Source organism: Epinephelus lanceolatus, chromosome 21 (assembly GCF_041903045.1).
Source record: "Epinephelus lanceolatus isolate andai-2023 chromosome 21, ASM4190304v1, whole genome shotgun sequence".
In the NCBI taxonomy this organism is placed as follows: Eukaryota; Metazoa; Chordata; class Actinopteri; order Perciformes; family Serranidae; genus Epinephelus; species Epinephelus lanceolatus.
This window is the reverse complement of record NC_135754.1, coordinates 19,990,079-20,012,451: the sequence shown is the minus strand read 5'-3', so window position 1 is coordinate 20,012,451 and position 22,373 is coordinate 19,990,079. Positions and strand designations below refer to the sequence as shown.

Below are 22,373 nucleotides of genomic sequence, written 5' to 3'. Positions count from 1 at the left end.
TGTTGTAGGGTAAATGTAATTAAAATCAGAAGTAAGTAGAGTACATGAGTAAATGTCCTTAGTTACTTTTAATCAGTGCATGAAGGTGTAGTTCAACAAAGCTTATGCAACTTTCATCACTTTAATGGGTTTTTAGCACAATGTTGTGTGAGCTTTGTCAACCTCCTGCTCTTAATCATCTGAAATGTATTTTTTTAAATACAACGTCCTTATGGTGGCCAAGACATAAACACAGAAGGACACTCTGATGTTAAACTCATCTTCCATCTGTTATGTGAATATTTGCATTTCTGTCCATTTCAAGGACTTTATGGTTTTGTTAGATCTCATCCATTTCAGGAAGATATAATAGCCTGATTCAGATGTGAAATTAGTCCAAGCTTACAAACGTACTTTTATTCTTTTCTATAGATGTAATAACCTTCATTCCACCAAGGAAGTGCAACTGAAGTGAAAATTAGACTCATCCATTTCCCAAGCACAATTTAATGGCAGAGGAATGAGCAAAACAGATTTTCCTTTACAGTTGAATCCATCATTATACAGTATTATGTCTGTGTGGAGAATGGTCCGGGATTCATTCTCTCCCTATCATTTATCAGATATAATTTTATCTTAAGCTGGGCAGAGGTCATTTTGCACTGTCAACGAGTTACATAATCAAATTTCTGTTTTATGCTATTCTTTGCAATATGACTAATTAGCTCTGGACATCCTCAGATGTGTAATGTCTGGAAAATTGCCCTCCTCTGGAGCACTTCTATCTTAATAGCCACAAAAGTGCCATTGACCAGGCTGGTGAACAGCATGACTGTCAGCTACAGGAAAACTTAAATAATTAGTTGAAGCTACAGCCAGAGTAAGGCCAAGGGCTTTCATTTCAAGAGAGCAGAGGACAGAGTAGAGTACGTTAACCTACCAGCCGGGGTTTGAATGCCAGCAGAGGATTTTGTCTGAAGTTTTAACTCTAAACTCTTGCCCTCTTAAAACTTGCCTCAGAACAGAAACAACTCACAATTCCATTTAAGGCTTTAATATTTGATGAATGTTGATTTAACCATCACAGCAGGTGACACATGAGCTGCTGGTGCATTTTGCAGGCTGAAATACCTCAGGGTGTTTAAAGAAGTATTTCACTGCTGGAAAGATGGCCTTTTAATAAAACTAGGATGTCTCTGCAGTAGAAAGACACAAATACTTTTCAAATCGGTGCTACAGAACTGAGAAACAGAGTAAAAGGACGCTTTTGCTCAAGAGGGAGAAAAACTACCAAAATATACTGCACTGCACGAGACCAATAAACGCTCCTGCTGGTAAGTGACATAATGCAAACACACCCATTTAAAACAAATAGCGTCCGGCTGGCAAGAAACAATCTCAATCTCATACAGTTTAACAGTAAGCTAAAACGTGTTTCTGAAAACATCTGAGATGAGAAAGAGACAATTCATTAACTTCGGCTTCAGGGTTGAATGTGCAGGAAACAGAAGGCACCCACTTCCTGTTCACAAACTCTCGCTATTACAGCTAAAAACGGCACTAAAATATTTTTCTAAAAACAATGTTGGTTAGAAATAGGCAATGCAGGAACATAATCTTAATATATATTCGATCAGCACTACCTTATTGTTAGATTGGACTTTGGTCAGAGTTTGAAAGAGAAAGAGGTAAGGTCATACTAGATACTAGATGCCAAGATGGTGCCTATATGAATCTTTCTAGTCTTGAATTTTTTGAGCCATGGTGGTTTTATGTTTGGCAGGAACTTGCGGGCAGGGACAGCTGGAGAACACTATTGTGTGTATTCAGTGGGCTGCATACCACAGGAGTAAACCAGGAAGGGAGAAAACATTTTTGCCGTATGTGCCAGGCGACCAACTCCATTAAAATGAATTGGCACCATCTTGGCGTCTGGTATCCAGCTATTGAAATCTATGGCAACAGCCCAAGAGCCATCGAAGTGTTGCCGGGGGGCTGTTGAAAGTTGGTGAAGTACCCTTTTAAATGCTGAACTCAGTCCCACAGAAAAGGTGAGCATTTCTATGGAAAAAGAATAACATACTCACAGAAACACTTGTGATTTCAAATAATTTATTATTTAGCAGTTGCAATATGAAGTTTTATCTTACCTTTTATATTAGCAATAATACACGTGTCCCCTGATGTCAGCAACCCTGCAATCCCAAATATTTGTTTTACATTTTTGTAAATCAGTTCATGATAAAAGAGTCCAAAACCGTGATTACATTTTGTCACCCATGCGTATAACGGGCCAATGCAAACACTGCACCCAGAGGTAAAAAATAGTTAAAATTGTACAGTAGTAAACATACAAATCAAATGAGCATTCAAACAAACAAATATTCAGTACAAGTGATAAATAAATATAGTGTATCAACCTGACTTGTGTTTCAGGGTTTTATGACTTTTTTATGCAGTTTACATTGATTGACCGTTAGCTAAGCCCCATCCGCCCAAGTTACTGTCACTATGCCTGTCAAGCTTTCGTTCTCACATGGCACATATGCAGTTTACAGTGATTACGGTGGCAGACTACCACACAGAATTCTTAGCAATCGAACAATACTTCATTTTACACAGAGGTAGACAAAAGCAGGTTTACCATTTCCAGCCAGCAACCAGCTGTACCTTAGCTAGCTAGTTAAGCTAACATTAGCTTCATGAGTTGGCTAAAAATTGGATACTTTTGTTAATATTTTCACCTGCCTCTCCTAAAAATGATGAAATATGGTCTTAAATATGCACTTGATGGCTACATACACAATACTGTGCTAAAACACTCAAGCTAAAGCTAATAGGTCCATGTAAAAAGCCAGCATCCTCACCTGCAGGACAGAGCTGCTAACATTAGCTACACCCTGATGGCTTCCAGGATCAGCTTCCACACAGTGTGGAAATACTCTGGCTGTTCTCATACACTGTTCGTATGTATTTCTATGAAAAGTAATGTGCCAAAATTTATACATACTCCCAGTAATGTTGAGCCAGTAATTTGTGCATAACCCAAGTATTTTGAAAGGCTGTGATCATGTGACCAATGCGCTGACGGGAGTGAAAAAAGAAGTGGTCCCGAGCGGCCCAAGGAGGCATTCTGAGGTGGTGGATTGATCACACAGCCTGTCACTCATGTGGCCCTCCCCTTAAATATGCATAATTTTAAGCCATAATAAAATGTAACCGGTGAGTTACATAAAAATTTACCGTCTGTGCTGTTGTCATGATGAGGGAAATTAGCTATACAGACCAAAACTGATTTTTGTACCAAGCTGTAGACATGTTTATTTAAGCTAAAGTTGAGCATTTTAACATGGGGGTATATTGGGACAGACTCGCCTCTGGAGCCAGCCTCAAATGGCCATTTAAAAGACTGCAGTTTTTTGCACTTCGTGTTGGCTTTGTTTTTCAGTGCTGGAGGTTGCCGCTAGCTGTAACCCCACAAACTACAGGTACTAAGCTTGTTAGCCAGACATGCTTACTTTAAAGCATATAAACACACAGTTTAATCCATTTCTCACACTTTTGCTTGTGTTTTTGGTTTTGAAAGGTTAAAAGAAATATACCACCATACAAACCAGCGTTGCCATGTGGAAAATAGGCTTCAAAATGTTGTATTTTGAAAAAAAAGATCATCTGTGAGTCATAAGCACAAGAACAAATAGGTATAAATAATGTGTAATTTAACAAAATACGTATGGAAACAACTTTTTGACGTGCCTACAAATATACCTGCTTTTTAAAAATGTTTTAATGCAAGCTTATGTAGCTAGGATTTCTGGAAGAGGGGATGAGTCCCTAAGAGTCCCTAGGATCCATATTTTGTACGCCTGAACACATCAGGAAATCAAGTAAAATGATACTGAAACCAATTGCTAATTGTTATCATCAGAAAAGGTAGTACATTATGGCACTTTTTGGCATTATGGATCGTACATCATAGAGGGCAAAATTATCATACAAAAACAATAATTATCGCATATCTGGCAACGCTGATCCAAACTCTTTAAATGCAGAGGTACCACTCTTGTGGTGAAGACCCCCCGGAAGCAAACAAAGCTAATTTCGCCCTCATTTGCATCCAGTTAAAAATGTTTAACCTTTGACCCCTCCTTATTTTCATATCACTGGTCACTCCTGCATCACAAGGAAGCCCACAGTACCTTTCGAATTATTTTGCTGACACCCCGTAGAAAATAAATGAGGGAAAACTTTGCATCATGCTGCTTTCAGTGGGTCTTTTGTCTCACTAAAGCCTCATGTACACTGTTTGAAGCATGTGGAGAAATCCAAAGCTTGACAGATCTGCCGTGCCTAGTTACAGTTGCTAAGCTATGATTAGACAATCACTGTTCTGGGGTAGGGGGTTAGCGAATGGTCAATTCAGATCAGTCTTATTTGTGACAATCACTTTGGTGCTTCATTAGTTGAGAGAAGTGTAGTTTGAGACAATAAAGTCTTTGATGCAACTCTATAAACATTAAGTGAAAGAAACAAGCACAAGGGCAGAAGTGTTCGAGGTCAGTGGGGGGGCACAGATGGTGATCTATCAAAAATGACTCACAGTATGAGCGGATGGATGGCTTATTAGTGTTGTCATTCTATTTGTGGCATTAGACAACTAAGTAGAGAGCCCATAAGTAAATGTAAAATACTGACCGAAATCTGCAGAAAAAAAAATAAAACTTATATCACAGTAGTCTTTATTTTTATGCAATGCCCATCAAGCCTGATTCAATTTTCAAAAGTCTTAAAAGTTAAAAGTAGTCTGCAGAAAAGAAGTCAGCGGTCAGCGTTCATTCTGCGCAGTTTGGCGGGCAGGTTGTCCTCTGGCCTACTCCCTACCAAGGGGATCTGGACTGGGGTTGGGGTTGGGGCAGAGACGGTGCTAATGGCTGCTGGCAGTCTATGTCTCTCCAGCTCACCCTCCTCAGCTTCTCCATCCAAGGACAGCAGCTGGACCTGCTCCTCCAGCTGTCCTTGCCTCGCAACTGGGATGGAGCTGGACCTCAGCCTCTGAATGCTAAGTGGAAGGTCTCCTGTGCTGGATGCCTTCCCCCCAGGCAAAGCTGGCCCCGTCTTCAGTCCCCTCCAGAGGTGCTCCTCCTTGGTAGAGCTCATGCGCTGGAGCTTGCTGGGCAGCCTGGAGGCTTGGTCCTCTACATGGTCTGCATAGTCAGCTGACAGAAGCCTTTCCCTGCGGCCTCCGCGGCCACCGTTACCCAGCAGAGGAGAGGAGGGGGTGGGTGCGACAGGGAGAGAGTTGGGCGATGTCAATGAGGACTTCTCCTCCTGCTCTTTTACACTGTAGGGAGGCGTATTGACCTCAAAGGTGTTGTGGAATTGGGAGTAATCGACTCTGAAGAAGCCCTCCTCCAGTGACATGACAGGGAGGAAACGATGGCCCCACAAGACTTCATCTTCGGTGTAAGACGTCCTTGCCTGGCATGTCATTCCTGCAATGGAGAGAGGAGAGATAAATATAGAGAAATATTTAAAGTACAGACAAGAAAAAGACAAAAAGGAGATAACTAAAAGCATGAAGAAATGTGTAGAAAGTGAGCTATTAAATAAAAATGGACACACAGCCACAAGCAGATAGCAGAATTGAAAATTGGAGAATAGCTTCAGGGAAAAGGCAGACAGAGATATGAAAAAAAGAAATACGACAGAGACGGAGAGGAGCTTGTGCTTTTGAATAATTAAAGACCATGAAATTAAACATTCCTTTAAATATTTTATTTTATATTACTGAGAAATGCTCCATGCCACATGCTAAATGACGATGAAATGATTAGGGAATGGAAAGTTTATTCAAAGTTATTAGGAATAAAATATATATATATACAGTATATATACTGTATATAAAAAACAATTTGTTCTAACCAGTCGTCTCCACGATTCCTTCTAGGATGACAACAATCTCAAACTGCTCGTTCATGAGTGAGCGCTGCGACAGATCAAAGAACGGGCTCTTGGTGTTGATCTCGTGGCAGATGGTAAGAGGTGACACCAAGAAGAGCTGGTCCGCCCCCGTCCCGAAACCTACGTCCAGCTCACACTGGTCCAGTGGCAGGAACTCGCCCTCTGGGGTCTGCCGAGACTGGAAACACAAACGAACAGGACATATAACAATGAGTGGTTATTCAGGGTAATCCTTCAACTTCAGAGCAGGAGAAGCAAGTGAATACCTAGATGTGAAATTTAACCACCACTGAATGTTTTATGTTGATTTTAAATACCACCGAATTTATAGCGCTGAAATATTTAACACAACAACGTTTGTGGTTTGAATTATTCTCTTCGAAATGTCGAGTAGGTATTTTTAATCAAAAACGTGATTCTTAAAAAGTTATTATCTTGAGCGCTGGTGTTTGACTTTAATCAGTGCAGTTACAGCAACTTGATTACTTTGCTTAAATTTTTCCATTAGAATTTAAATGCACCTTGGTGACTGTAATAATATAATGGATATTTGGCAGTTTAATTTTCTCGTTGGATTGTGAACATTAAAAAATGTACCTTTTAAAAAGTACGTACTGAGAGGGAAACAACATATATTCAGATATGCTGTTAAATATGTCAATGCTGTAAATATAGTGGTATTTATGTGATAGTTTGACACTTTGACAAATACACTTATCCACTTTTTTGAAGAAAATTAGATGAAGATCAATACCAATCTCATATTTGTACACTAGATAAGAGGCTACAGCCAGCAGCCACTTAACTTTGCTAAACAAAGGCAAACAGCTAGCCTGGTTCTGTCCACAGGTACCAAACCCCAACACCAGCACATCTAAGGCTCACTAACAGCTGCCACAAGGGGTCGACTCCACCGCGCCGAAAAAGAGGAGTCTGCGCACCATTTGAGAGTGCTAATGGTCCTGACCCATTCAGGCAGATACATTGGTGTCTTGTAATTGGTTATGGAAAGTCGGATCTCATTCCCCCCCCACAGAAATTAGAGTAGACACAATGTCAGACTGAAGATGGAAATGGAGTGAAACAAGTTGACAATTCTGTCCGATATCAGGCAATCCACAGACAATGAGCTGCAAACAGCTGTTTCTACATGTCTCCCTCTGCAGATTTTGACAGAGAATCATTCATACATACAAAATATATTTGCACTCTGCTAGGGTGTGAAGGCTCAGATTAAAATATGTATTCCATTCCTAAGAGAACGAGTGGACTCCATCCAATATTCAAGACCTGTCTTTGTTTACAAAAGAATTAAAAGGTTTTTGTCATGAGGCTTCAGGGGTTTTATGACCCTGCCTGAGGGTAACTGGTGTGCAGTCTACGAGGCCACTTTGCCAGCCAGGAAAGTTTTGTTGGGTATTATGTGCCACTTTAGAGGACATTTTTCATCCACAACCCCCGTAAAACTGCTGTATACGTATATGTGCATGTAACCCTGATGGGAGTGCAACTGAAACTGTGTTAAAGCTTTGAAAAGGTCTTTTCCCTCTGTGATTAGACATAGCTCTACATGAAATAGGATGTTAGGGTGGAAGTTAAAGTGAAGAAGGAGTTAATTTTAGAACACAAAAGCAGGTGGGACAAAGCCTCCAAACTAGAAGTGGTCATAGTTGTTCAGGATTGCTTCCATCATCCCAATAATGGGGGGAGAAAGGAAGAGAGGCAGACTTTTGTCCTGAGCCTCAGGCTTTATATTGATGTTGCTGCAAAATGATTGCCCCTAAATCAGACTGTTCTCAGTCACTATTTGAACTTACACCTACGAAAAGAAGTGATGTACTATAATTTGTGTATAACCCACATAACTGTGAGCCAGGAAGCTGCAATCACATGACCCATGTGGTGCAGACTGTGCTGATTCATGTGATGGGAGCAAAGGAAAAAGTCAGGTGCTGTAGTTTAAAGTAAGGATGGGTGATATGGCCTGAAATGTTAGAAAATGGGCACATCAGTCGATGTCAATAATTATCATACATCTGAGGTAAATGTCAAACAGTTATAATCAAATAACGTCTAAAATAAAACCATAAATAGACAAAGAAATCTTAATTCTGGTAAGCAGCATGTCAAACTTGTGCAGATGGTTTAAAACATTTTGTAAGATTTTTAGCAAACGGAGTAAACAAAAGAAAGAAATCTCAACTGTTGCTAGTAATTTCCATAGTTTTAAATGCACAGTCTGCCGTTCCTCAATCAAATCAATAACAAAAGACAGACTTCGATGATGTCACGAAGCAGCGTGGGATCATTAATTCATTGCCACTGAAAATCTGTCTGACGTGACTCAGACAGAAATCATGATCACGGATGTATTAAAGTTTTATTAATGTTACATTTATACACATTTATTTATGTCATTTCATTCTACTGAAATAGCCGCAACTAACGTAACATTAACTCGCTATCATACTGTTAGCATTAGATGAGTTGATGTCGGTGTCAGTGGCTGCTCTCATCTTCCATTGAATCGCAGGTGGCAACAAGCATTTAAAGAGTATTAGCAACCCCAATCTTCCAGTGTTTGCCTTGTTTAATTATATCGAACTTTTATCGAACATTTGTTCTATTTACATCTGAAAACTATATTTTGATTATTACCGTTATTGTTTTATCACTGAGCTCTAGTTTAAAGAACAAATAAAGAAGGAGATCAGGTTTGTGGACAAGTCACAAAAACGCAGGACTTTGACCCAAGAGACTGCTGTTCATGTCCTGTGTGAAACCAGAAGTCAATGTTGAGTTATTTTAAGTTAGCCTACGCACATGTAGAATGTGGCAGCACCCAACCATGATTCTTTTCCTAAACCTAACCTAACCGGTAGGTGCACGAATGTGTAGGATATCACAAGAACGATTGTATGAGGATATGTGGCCTAAATGCCTCTGACCTGCTGCTTTAGTGCTAGTTTGCTTGACAGACTTGCATGTTTTGTAAAATGAGAAGGGGTGGCTGAATCTCTGTTTATTTGCCTCTGAGACTTGGATGAGTCAACAAAGAACTCTTGACACATTTGGCAGACACAGGATTTTGATGTAAAAAGTACAAAGAAATGAACATTTTGACATGTTTGGCGATATGATAGATAACAGAACAGAAGGCCCAGGAGAGGCAACGGCACTAAAAAAGTGTTCTCAGGACCTTGATGTCGTTTTCTGTGCACCTACTGGCAGACATGCTGGGTAAAGATGAGAACAAGGATGTAAAAAAATATCATCTGTTAGGCACCATGAGCACTGGTAACATTTGTAGTTTGAGACACTAATCCTTTACTCTCATTGCCAGCACATTAGAGCACTTTAAAACTCTCTGCGGTAGCCCGGCCTCAAAGACAAGTATCATTAGATTATGGAGAAGACACTAGTGCTCGCTCTCAGGAAACTAAGCTCAATCAAATAAAGTACTCTTTTAGCTGTTAAATGAAAACATGGAATTAGGGAGATTGCAATTGCAAGCCTCTTAACGTCAAGAGTGAATGATTTACAAAGGAAAAGGTGTTAATTTCACCCAAAGGGTCAAAAATAAAAACCCTGCTTCAGTCTATTTGTTACCACTGTCAACACAAGTGAATAAAGAGCGGGAAAAAATCTAAATTTTAACCTAAACGATGTAATATTCTGTTCTGGCTCAGTTGAAATAGCTCTCTCTGTCCCCTAATGTTGACTTGTATGCAGAGTATAGCCTCCCTGGCCCTTTGAGTGAAGAGCCACTTGGTCCACAGATGGCAAACAAACTGTCATTTGTATTCACAGTGATGTTGAGGACAGAAGGGTGCGACATTTCACAGGAAGACGTCTGCGCCCACAGATCCCTGGCTTGCTGGGGGAAAGTGTCATCCATCATCCTGTACCAGTGATGGGTGCTCCCAGAATATGCAGACAGGGAACCTATGTCACATGTCTACTGAAGTTAAATCAGAACGAAATCTGAAAGCAAAGACAGACGGGATGTTTTGTAAAACAGAACAATGTTAAAAAGTCTGCATGCCTGGGTAAATAAGAAAAGAGTACAAAGATACAAGAAGCTGTAAAAACCCACACCATCTGCCTGTCCTTTAATCTACCAGTCTGCATGGTATATTCAGCATTAATACCAACACAGGGGGGTTTGGGTCTGAATCCACTCATGGAGTTAAAAATAGTTTTGACATTTTGGGAAAGTAATTATTTGCTTTCTTTCTGCAAAAATGGGAAAATTGATACCACTCTGTTGGCCAGTCTCGATTAATGTTGTTTTTGTTGGTCCCCACCTATTAGCTGGTAACTAACTGGTTATTTTTTAGTAAAAAGAAAAATGCAAAATTAAATGAAATACAAGAGGCCTTTCCCATTTAGTTCAATGTTCAATTGACTCAGGGAGCCTTCGTGAGGCATTTCAAAGCCACCAATGGTGTGAAAGGAGGCTAGCTCACGGCGCTGTTCATTCGGCGATTACCACTGGTAACACCATCCTGCCAGCAGGAGCCAACCCCCAGTCTCCCCCCATATAGACCCGGTGAGTAATTGGCTCCATCTGGAGCTGCAAAACCCTGTTAGCATTGTTAACTACGTTAGCATCACCAACAGTACACAGCTAACTGTGCGAACAGTGATACCAAGGGTAACAATCCTGCATTTCAAGGCCACCACTGGGTTGAATGGGAGCTAGCCAGAGCTGCTCATTCGGCGATTACCACCGGTAACACCATCCTGCCGGCGAAATGGCATTGCTGTGGAAACATGGTAGCCACCCTCCAGTCTCCCCACATATAGCCCCGCTGAGTAAGTGGCTTCATTTTGAGTTGCAAAACCCTGCTAGCGTTGTTAACTATGTTAGCACCACCAACAGTTCGCAGCTAACAGTTTAAGCAGTAATAACAAGGTTAACAATGATAAAGGGGATTTGCGATCAAAACTGAGCCACTTACCCACTGGGATGACCCGGGCAAGTCCGAAGGGTGGGCACAGTATTTCCACAACAATACTGTTGGATCGTGATGCAATGGTAGCTAGCTAGCTCCCACCTGAACCAGTTGGTGCACAGTGCAGTCAACTGAAGAAAAGCAGAATTTATCTATAGATCGACATGTTTTACTGGTCAGAAATAGTCTCTGCGGTTGTCTTAGCATAATGACTGTAAACGGGGAAACAGTGAGCCTGGCTCTGTCCAAAGACAACAAAATCCACCTATCTGCACTTTTAAAGCTCGCTAATTAACATGTTATATCTTGTTAAATATATACAGAAACTATTTTGCAATATTCAGACAGAGCAAGGCTAGCTGTTTCGAGCCTTTATGCTAAGCTAATTTAACCAGCTGCTGGCTATGGCCTTAAATTTAACAAGCAGATATGACAGGTATCAATCTTATCATCTCACTTAAAGAAGCATATTTCCCAAAATGTCAAACTGTTCCTTTAAATACACATTTAAATCCATTTTTCAGCAGAGTATTGTTCATTGGTATTATGTTCATGTGTGACATGTCTGAATTATGAATAGCGTTGTTAATTGATGCGCCTTTAGGTAGTTAAGTTTCCCTTTGATATTTTCATTTAATTGTACTTTGTGTGCAGTTAATTAAGCAGCTTCCTGCCCCATCCTCCTGCAGCGTCTCTTAGATGTAATAAGGTGTAAAAAACACAGGCAAACATTTAAATGCAAGTGTAATGCCTTTGCAATTGATTTTTCCATTTTACTGTTGATTTTCTGGAAAAGCTTCCTCCGTCTCGAGGGAGGAGCAAATGAAATCATTTAAAAAGCCTGTCGTGATTATATATTAATTGTATTACATTCACCCAGTCATTTAAAAATGTAACTTGTCACTGAGAGAGTGCAGGCAGGTGTCCCATTTGTCAGCAATGCTCATACAAGTCAATGAGATTGGAAACCAATTTCCCAGGAAGTCATATTTAAAGCAAATTCTAGTCACGAAAGTGACGCTGCTATTTTTTAGATACTGTTCACAGCTTCATTGCAACAAAATTATACCTTTGCCAAAGAGAGAGGAACCTGCCTGTCGCTGAGTGGTTTTAACAAGGTGAAAGCTTTGTGTGTTCTCTTACTGCCGCTAAACAGTCTGTGCCACAAGGGGGGAATTAATGGCCTTTGGAAGAGGACCTGATATAGAGGGAGCGCTTAATTTACTGAGCCACCTGAGATTCAGGTTGAGTGAAAGCAGGTTCTAGAATCCTGGTGACTCACTTCCTCCTCGGTGACAGTGTGTGCGTGTGTGTGTGTGTGTGTGCGTGCGAGGTGTATATGTGAAAGCGATGCAAAGACGCACAAACAGCGAAAATTAGAAAGTGTGTGCACAGTGTGCATCTTTGATGCGGCTGTGTATTTGTGTGTCCAGCAGGAACCTTTGAGCTGGACATCAAACGTAATGTTCACACAGACGTCACACTTGAGCTGCCGTTCCCAATCTGTCGATAGCACTATTAAAGCTAATTCAACTGTCTTTCTTTTTGTCTCTCTTTCTGTCCATCCTTCAGACTTAGATGGTGGCAGATGTGGCGGGTCATACTGACATGTCTGCCTGCCTGTCTAGCTAAACGCCTGCATACATGCCTGTCTATCTGCCACAACTAGCCCTTATCACTTATCTCCTGCTGCGTACCAACCTACTGAGACAAGCTTCTGTTGACGTTGATGAGCACCATCCAGCTGTCACTCTCTGGCTCCGTCTCTCTGTCTTTTTGTTGTTTTTTCTCCCTGAAAGGATGAGTGTGTTTTCTCCGTGCTCTGTTGGCAAACCATGTGCATGTGTCTTTACATCGAAATCATATTGTGCCAGTGCTGCAGGGTCAGTGCACCACTGCATTCTATTGATTTATTAATGCAAGCTGCATTAATATTAATTGAAATTCAAGGACAGTTATCGTTTTAAGTTGATATGCATAATGGATGTAGAGAAACGCACAGTCCTGCCAAGAAATAACGTTCACAATGCAAGCCTTCATGCTGCTCAATTTGGATTCATTGCTCAAATCTGATTTTTGTGTTTGGCTGTCCACGTTAGTTTTTAGATTCCAGTGCGAACTGGTCACAGTCCTGACGTGACCTGCTTACACAAAAGAATACATCACATGCAGCACGCTGTTGTACTGAAGTAAACACGGAGGCCACTGAAGTCAGCGTTGATTCTTTCATTGATGAGATGATATGCAGTGGAAGCCACTGAATTTATGAGTTGTTGATAATGAGGATGAGGAGAAGGAGAGCCAGATTTTTAACAATGGCCTTTTGTGTAGCAATGGCTGCTACTTCTGTATGGAGGTGTGTGTGGATGGGGAGTCGGAGCCAGGAGTGGTGGGATCGTGACATGAATGACTTCACTTAAACAGATTTCATTCAAACTTTCAGGATGTCAAAGGTTACTTAACTGCATCCGTCAGTGCCTCTCCACAAGATACGTTTTGTTTTTCACCAAGTGACTCCCACTAGCACAGAATTGTGACAGATGTTGATCTAGAGTGATGTAAACGTTGCATGGATTTGAGGTTGCATCATAAAAATTAAGAGTTGTATTTAGAACTACATATGAAAGTTGCCCAAATCAAAATTAATTTGGGATCCTAAGATCAGTTTCCATGTGATTTGTGCTGTTCACTCCCCTGATGCAACAGATGTGGTTCGTTCCACAGAATCATCTGAGAAGCCATCATTGGAAACTGATTGTAAAAGGGCAGGCACTTTCAAAAAAATACTTGGCAGGTGATACGAAGAACCATCTGTCTGTCACACGCCAGTCAGGCGAAGAGCAAACATGTATTTTCCATCTAGAAAAGCCTTCAGTGCCGTTCTTTGCTATTCTTGTTAAATTCCAGTTCTGATATGACTGATGCTATTGCAGCATTTACCCTAACCTCTTTAGGAGCCGCCAGGTTTTTTTGAGGGAACAGTTGTCTCTGTGTCGTCACACACACCTAAAACCGTGACCTTAGCTGCCAGTAGCTACACAGAAGGCGCTGATCGGTCTGAACCACTGGTGGTGCAAACGCAGCTACTTGAAGCCTGACAAGATCAGTTTTCATTTGATCACTCAATTGTCATGTGATCTCTTGATATTGTGAGAATCCAGCTGTCATGTAAGGAGAGCTGTTCACACTGTTAAGAAAGAAAGATTTAAGTTCCATGTGAGCAAAACATTTCGATATGTGCCACTTTCACCTGCAGTCTGAATATAGCTAAGTCACAAAATGAAGTGCAGGCTCTGCCAACACAGTCACCGCTGATACAAAATTTGTATCTAACTGCAATAAAAATAGCATCTAATGGAATATGCCTCTCACTCAAAAGACTAATTTGTCATTACGTAACACTGACCGAATCACTTAAAGGTCCAATGTGTAGGATTTAGGTGAATATATGTCAAACGTCACATAATAAGTATGTTTTCTTTAGTGTGTAATCACCTGAAAATAAGGAGCGTGTTTTTGTTACCTTCGAATGAGCTCTTTATGTCTACATACGGAGCGGATCCTTATTCAGGGAGATCACCATGTTGCTGTGTTTCTACATTAGCCCAGAATGGACATATTAAACACTGGCTCTAGACAGGGCCATTCACATTTATGCTTCCTTGTGTCAGTCACTGTATTTCGCAGCCTGACGAGCAGCATTCGAAAAACTTATTTTTTAATGTGAAACGACTTTTGGTGTTTTTACCACTTTGAATCACCAGTTCTGTTTGATTTTGAGAGGAAGAGACCTTTGCGGATAATTCGGCTCCTGGTGAAATCCTCCTCAATGCTAGATCTTAAGTTATCAGACAAATAAAGGTGAGCAGATGTTAGCAGGTGCTGGTCTAGCGGCTCGTCTGCGACAAGCTGAACATCGTCTGAAAAAAGCAGTGATTTTTAACATGAAACTGCTTTATTCTTGCTTTATTGTTTAAGAGAAGAGGAGACCTCTGTAGATAGTTCAGCTCCTAACCTCGTGAAAGTCTGGATCAGAAAAAATGTGAGCACTAATTTGTAACGTGAAACTGCTGCTTCTTTTTAGTGTTACCCGTTTAAGTCACCAGGTCTGTTTGTTTTGGGGAGAAAGACACTTCTGCTGATAATTCGACTCTGTTAAAAAAAAAAAAAAAACCCAACCTAAAAAATGAACATTGAAGGAGTTCTAACCAGGAGTTAAGGCTTTGCACACGAGACTAGTTTCAGCTGGTTACAATCTGCAGTCCACACCCCAAGATACCACTATCTCCTGCGTACTGTTTCTTTAAATTAAGATTTGAAATGGTAATACAGAAAAATATTTCCAGAACCACCTCACAACTCTATTCATTTCTCAAACGTTCAACTGGTAAAATTCATGGAGGCAAACAGCCAACCACCAATCAGACTACACCAGCAGCACCACCACCTATATGGCTGCTGGAAGGTGATGAATTAAGTGCTCAACATTCTGCAGGATTTTTTAGTTCTTCCAAAGTATTTCATTAAAACTTGGCGATATCAAGGCTGACACTTACGTAGATAGCTGATGGAAACAAACTGCTAATGTGAGATAAAAGTCTTCTATCACCACTTCCTGAATCATTATGAAAAAGTGTGAACGAAAAAGTTGAAGGGAGTTCAAATACTGCACCAAAATATGCTTCACCATAATGTGCTTCTGTGAGTAACTGTTACAAACACACCATTTATTTTAAGCAAACGAGGTCTCCCGACAGGTTTGCTGTTTTAACAAACATTAAAAAGTTACAGATGCACTGCTGCATACCAAGTACGTGGCACTGTAAATAACACAAGGGCAGAATGTCACCAACTTTATTCAGGTATCCAAGTCCAATAAGAATTTACAACCTGTGCCTCGCCCTGGGAATTGATTGCAGTTGCCATGCCACCATGCGTTTACACAGCTCCGTCATTAGGATTTACTGCATGTCTCATTTCTCCTGTCAGTTTTGTGGGCAACCCATCTGACAGTGACCTTGAGCTGTGCATTACCTGAACACATGCCGCAGCATTGTTTCTACAGTGAGGTATAGTACTACGGGGTGATGTAGTCAGTTTACTCTACAATGTCTCACTGTGCAGTCTGGTGCTACAATGACATCGCTTTATGGGCTCTAAAACATCACTGTGTGCTTTAAAGACACATAAGAATACTGCATCTGTTCAGCAGCAAGGCTACAGTGGTGTCCTGCAACATATTTGATCTTGAATAAAAAAAAACTGTTCAAGTAAACCCATGAAAACATTCCTTTATGAAAGTGGCCTTAGAGAGCACGTTTTGATTCTTAGCCGTTTGTCCTCAGGGTAGGATTAATGGCACATCAACGTGACGCCTTTTAGCAGATAATTAGCGAAGTCCTGGATGTCTGACCTTCCACCAACACACAAATAACTGTGGCTTAAAAGATGGTTTAATGAAAGATCATCATTTACTGGCCGAAATCCCAGATCAGGATCGTCACATAAATCTAATGAACTGATCTTTGAAAGAAAGCCAAGGTCTACTGAACTAAAAAATTCAGCAAAATAGATGGTTGAGAACACTTCAAACAACAAGCGTTCCCTTTTTGCAGTAATTATATTAGGTTCAGGCAGGTTCATTTACTTTGGAAAAAAAAACACCTCAGAGGTAAAGGCAAGATTGAGTAAGGTGCAGTGTAGCCAAAGTGCTGGTGATGTATCTACTCTGTAACAGCACTGCAGCAGCTTGTACTGCTTCTCATGTTGTGAATCTGACCTGCTCACACTACAAGTTTTTCACTTTTCCTCTGGGCCTTAAAACGTCAAATAAAGGTTAGAATCTAAATTAGGGCTGGATGATATGGAGCAAAGCAAAAATCATGTTATTTATTGCCTCGGTATCAATGTTGGGATGATATTGTAGGGTTTCACAAATTTACACCATAAGATTTCCAATGAATAATCATCAGTAATGTGGATATAAGGACTACATGGGTAAAGATAAATAATAGAACAGTCTGATAAGTTCATAAAGTTACATCATTTTACTGTAATGCAGCCTTCAAACCAGGAAAAGACAAACTCCAGTATTACCAGAATTCAGAATCTAAGACAGTAAGCCTGGTCTCACTCCCAGATTATCAAAATACACCACATGGGCAGTGTCCCTGGTGATACTACAGCATAATGACATTAGGGGCACCAATTAGCGTCTGTGTGAGATGCACCGGGCTGTATGGCAACACCAATGTAAATGCATCTGTGTCATGACACACAGAGTATTGGACTTTCAACTTTTTCAATTCTCACTCCAACCTCGTCACATATGGACGTTTAGTTATGACCTTCCACGTCCAGATATGACATGAAAGGTATCCTGGGTGCATCTGTTGTTGACGTTCTGGAAGGCTGTGTCCACTTATGCCTGTTACATGCATTATCCTCTTTTAAAATACACTTCTGTTTTCACGAGAAATTTACGGTTTACATACAGTCTCTTTCAAAATAAAAGCACTACGTCAGTACAACAACGCAAGTTGACATTTTCCTCCAACAACTAACACACCTGGTTAGGTTTAGGAAAAATGAGACGGGTTTGGCTTTAGAAATTTACACCAACATCACTCTCCCTACTGGAACTTTCCCCGCCTTAACTTTGGTTCTTGTCTTGCCATGTTTGCCCCTGACACTGCAGAGCGCTGTTAAACTATAACAGAGACCAGCTGCGTATCATGCCAACGCTAAAGGACAGCTTTTTTTGTCAGTATCTGTCGCTGCCCAAGCGCCGCATTATGGCGACCTCGGAGTGAGTCCAGGTTGGGACTTTAACCCAGGAGAGCAGTGTTCAAGACCAACACCAGTTGTGGCATTGGGCCACTCAAGGCTGGAGGTTTTTTGGCAACATCCACAATCTTTTTGAACCATAACCAAGTACTTTTGTTGCCTAAACCTGACCTCCGACCCCATCTCACCACTGTGTTGTGGCACTCAAAGCCAGGTATTTTTTGGCGACATCCATGATCTTTTCCTAACCATAGCCAAGTAGTTTTGTTGCCTAAACCTAACCGTCGACCTCTTCTTAGAGCTGCGTTTGTAGCACTTGAAGCTGGTGAAGTTTCTTTTTTTTTTTTTTTTGTGGCAACATCCACAGTCTTTTTCTAACCGTAACCAAGTAGTTTTCTCGCCTTAACCTAACTGCCAACCCCTTCTTACTGCTCACCCTTCATACAGCTCAAAAGGTTGCCCCCGGCGTCATTTCACTAACGCCCGTGGCTTCTGCCCAAGCGGCTAAATATGACAAGTAGGGATGAGATCATGTTGCAAGCCTTATACCATGATATTGATTTAATATAAATGTACTGCCCAGCCCTGATCTAAATTATCCCGACAAGTTTTATTTAATAATAAATCACTAGTGGCTCCATGTATCATAAAAAGGGTTAACTCTACTAAAGCGATGTCTGTACCATTGGAACACGGACAAATCTGAGCAAGGTCAAACATGACAGCATGCCCCATGGGTGAATATGCTTCTGCTTTCATTCTATTTGAAATAACCCATTGAAAGCATTAAAGGAGACTGTTACAGAATATTAAACTCTCCCAATGTGACTATCGGCCTCTGTGGAGGGAGAAAACTTGATGATATAGCATTTGTGCCGTTATGATGCTGTGTTGATTAATTGCAATTAACACAGCATATTTTTCTTTGCCTCTCTAGGCCGTTAATTAAAGGGCAAATGATAATGAAATGAAATAAAGCGCATTCCAGAGAAGGCTGGAACATTAGCGATAATAAGTTATTGAGTTGCGGCTTTTAATGTGTGAAACTGGGTGACTTTTATTTCTCTAATGGATATTTTCACCCTAATCAAATGAAAAACGGCTGAGCAGAAAACATTACTTTTAATGATATCATATGCCCGGATACAATCTCAGCGGCAACACAAAGCGTTCTGACCATATTAACATGCCGGGAGCTTTCTGGTGAGTCTCCCTCGAGGTTCAGAAAGTAAACTGTCACTTGGGATCATCACGCTACTCAGTGGAGACGACTAAAGCACAACTAACTCTCCCTGTCACAACAAAGCACCGCTGTCCTTTAGATATCTGCTGATGTTTGGAGTGGAATTCATGTATAGGATGTTCATGCAGAGTGAGAAAATGTGGGGCTTTCACACATCGGCGTTTTGTTTTATCACTGGGGGGACGCAAACACTTAATTTCCCTCATTTCGGTGAATTTTTTTGCACCTTTTCTGGAGCAATATATGGTGAAAATGTCTTTAATTTCGTTAAAAGTCCTCTGCTATTTTCATGTTTTTATTGGAGGGCACAAATGCACATGTTCTTAATATTTAGGGGTGTGTGTCCCCTGCGTCCCCCCTAAATCTACACCTATGCTTGCACATAAAGCACAAAAAAATCTGCTTCTGATCAGACTATATGTGATGTGATAGGTGCATGGTAGAAAACAAATGCTGTCCACCTTTTAGTCATCAATTCTGCAGAGAACAAAAATGATTGTTGAGACTTCAGAAACACATTTGGTAATAAAAAAATAAAAAATCAGGTGTGATTTAGAAACTGCATTGATTGGCACTGCAGTTTCAGGCTCCCTCAGTTGTGAAGTTGACACTAAAACGTCTCTTTCATCATAGCCAGCAGCTGCCTCGGCTCCTTTCATCCTCAGGATTCCTTCGGCACTGAAATACACTTCACACAAAGGTATCGATAGCTCTCAATGCCTCAGATTAGTGGCTTTTTCGTCTTCAGGCGAGACTGACCTCAAGAAAAAGTCTTTACCACATTGTGGCGTGCTCAGTGAAGGAATTGGTCCAATTGATCTTTTAGTCAATACGCCTAGTTTCCCACCTACTGTCCCCCTGGGGCTCATTCATCTCCTCTGTGGACAGAGGGAGCAGAGGCTGAACTTACTACAGGCTGTGTAGCAGTCATCACACTCAGCAGAAACACTATAATGTGTCCAGGGTCAATCCAGCTATGAAGTAGTTGCTGCAGGGGATGAATGGTAACTCATTAAAATACATCTTATGTTGGAGCCCTCATGTTAAGAGCATATAGCCGCTGCAAATCATAGAGACCCTCAGGGAATGCAATCAATTCTGGAGATGAATAGAAATTCAACGCATGACTTGCAAAGCACTTAAACACAATGAGCGATTTCCAAACAAATTAAGTGACTGTCAATTAGCCTGAGCTTTGATGGTGACATTTGAAGAGGCATGTCCTCACTGCGCCAAAGTGCGCCTACTTGTGTGGTGATCTTATTGGACACATTGCGTACTGTGTAACCTGTAACCCACCTTGATGAGTTTGCACCTGATCTGCGCGGACACCATGTGACTGTTCCGCAGGTTCCCCACTCGGAACATGAGGCACAACTTCCCGTCCCGCTGCGAAATGACCGCGTCCTGGCTGAACATCAGCGTCTCCGCGCGCTTCTTCGGCTGCGACATCTTGATGAACATGCAGCCGATGAGGAAGGCGTCCACGATGGAGCCCAGCAGCGACTGGAACAAGAAGAGGATGATCCCCTCCGGGCACTTCTCCGTGATGTAGCGGTAGCCGTAGCCGATGGTCGCCTCCGTCTCGATGAAAAACAGGAACGCGGAGGGAAAGTTGTAGACGTTGGCGACGCACGGGGTGTAGGACGAGTCGTGGCCGCCGTGGCTCAGGTCGCCGCGGATGTAGGCGATCACCCACCACATTGAAGCCATCACCAGCCACGCAACTGTGTAAGTGAGGATGAAGATGAGGAGGTTCCAGCGCCACTTGAGATCCACCAGCGTGGTGAAGAGATCCGAGATGTACCGGCTGGTCTCCCCGCCAAGGTTACCGTGCTGGACATTGCAGCGGCCGTTCTTCTCCACAAAGCGCTGCCGCTTTCTCTTCGCCGGTGCGGAAAAAGTCATGCTCCGGTTGGTGTTCACCACCTGGTAGTCCTCGCCAAATTTCCTCCGCAAGGCTGACATTGTATCAATCACTTAACTGTGACCAGCGATCAATACTTGTGCAGAGACGGGCTCTTTACGCAAGTTTGGTACCCCCTGCCCAAAAGCATGCAATCACACTCAGCGCGCCACTCGCATCCTGTGAGGTGGAGATGCGCCTCTCTCCTGTAAATTAATCGCAAGTGAGCAGAGATTCTGCGCAATACATGATTCACACGCGGTCCTTTACGCAAAGGAGTCTGCTGCGAGTGCCAACTTTTTGTCCAGGTCTCATCCACGCAGGAGGAAAAAAAACACCTTCAACAAATGAAAAGCTGCATTCAGACAGTGATTCACAGGCTCTGTCCTTGGTACAGAGATCCACTGATGTGCTGCTTCAATAGACTGTGAATGTAAATAGAAGGCTACAGTGCGTAATTCTGCCTGAGGGAACACGCTCCGGTAGGAGTGACTTCAAATTAAAGATTGTAGACGAATTGCAGCACGGGTGGATAAGTCCTCTTTCACGGAGGAGGGGGAGCTGATGTGAGGCTACACAGAGGGGAATGTTTTTGTGTTGCTGTTTTGGCCTGTCACCAATCAGGTGAAGGCACCAGAGCGAGCAAACAATGTAGCAGTGAAACCAACCATGGGCAGCCTTTTAGTCTGTCATTTTATTTTGCCACACAACTTTTAAATTTGTTTCCTGCTCTTTAATTATATCTACCTTGAAGAGAACAGTGTAGCATAAAATTGGTTATTCTAAGTGCTTGTGGTGTTTGGTGGCTATCTGGTGCCCCCTAGTGGTACTGCAGTGGAAGTAAACCTAAAGCGATGCCAAAATCTGTCCCATGAACCGCATTATACACTGTAAAATAGTCCATTTGATGTCACTGTGTCAGGCAGATGGTGGAGACGTGCCTCCAGAAAACTACCATAAGCTTGATTCACACTAAGTCCCTGTAGGTTTATTAGCAGATCAATCAGAATCAGCTTTACTGGCCAAGTAAGTGAGCACACGTAGACTCCAGTTTTTGTTACTCTCAGTGTACTTGAGAGTGATGTCAGTGTAAGAGTAAATGTACAGTTGTTTTTTTAGAACTTACTTTTCGTCTACACATTAGTGTTCTTACATAGATAGATACTATTACTTACCAAGCTACAAAGCAAGCCTAGGAAAGACAGATCTCTACTGATGACCTGGAGTGGCAGGAAGTGTGGATCCATGCTCTGGAAATATCTATCTGTAATCCAACCAAATCTACTCAGTTCAGAACTGTACATTGCACACCTGCTCTCAAAAACAAAATGGATGCTAATACGTCTCCTCTCTGCTGCAAGTGTAACTCTAAGTCTGGCAGCTACAGAGCTATTGGTCTAATATTGTGAATGAACTGTGTGTTATATTTGGTGCTCAAATAGAATTAGACCCTATGTGCCTCTCATTCAGTCTCCCAGATGGTCCCATTACAAATATCAAACACAAGAGACTCTTCAATCTTTTGACTTTTGCTGCCAGG

At 41.6% G+C, this 22,373-nt stretch overlaps 1 protein-coding gene across 1 annotated transcript; it reads right to left on the bottom strand.

Moving 5' to 3' along the window:
* Window positions 1-2,074: 2,074 nt before the first annotated feature.
* On the bottom strand, window positions 2,075-22,373 carry LOC117247181 (G protein-activated inward rectifier potassium channel 1-like). The gene is made up of 3 exons (XM_033611505.2): window positions 20,227-22,373; window positions 5,902-6,118; window positions 2,075-5,471 (listed from the first exon to the last, which is right to left on the bottom strand). Exons 1-3 carry the CDS (start codon window positions 20,893-20,895, stop codon window positions 4,798-4,800), a joined length of 1,560 nt encoding a protein of 519 aa, XP_033467396.1. The 5' UTR covers window positions 20,896-22,373; the 3' UTR covers window positions 2,075-4,797.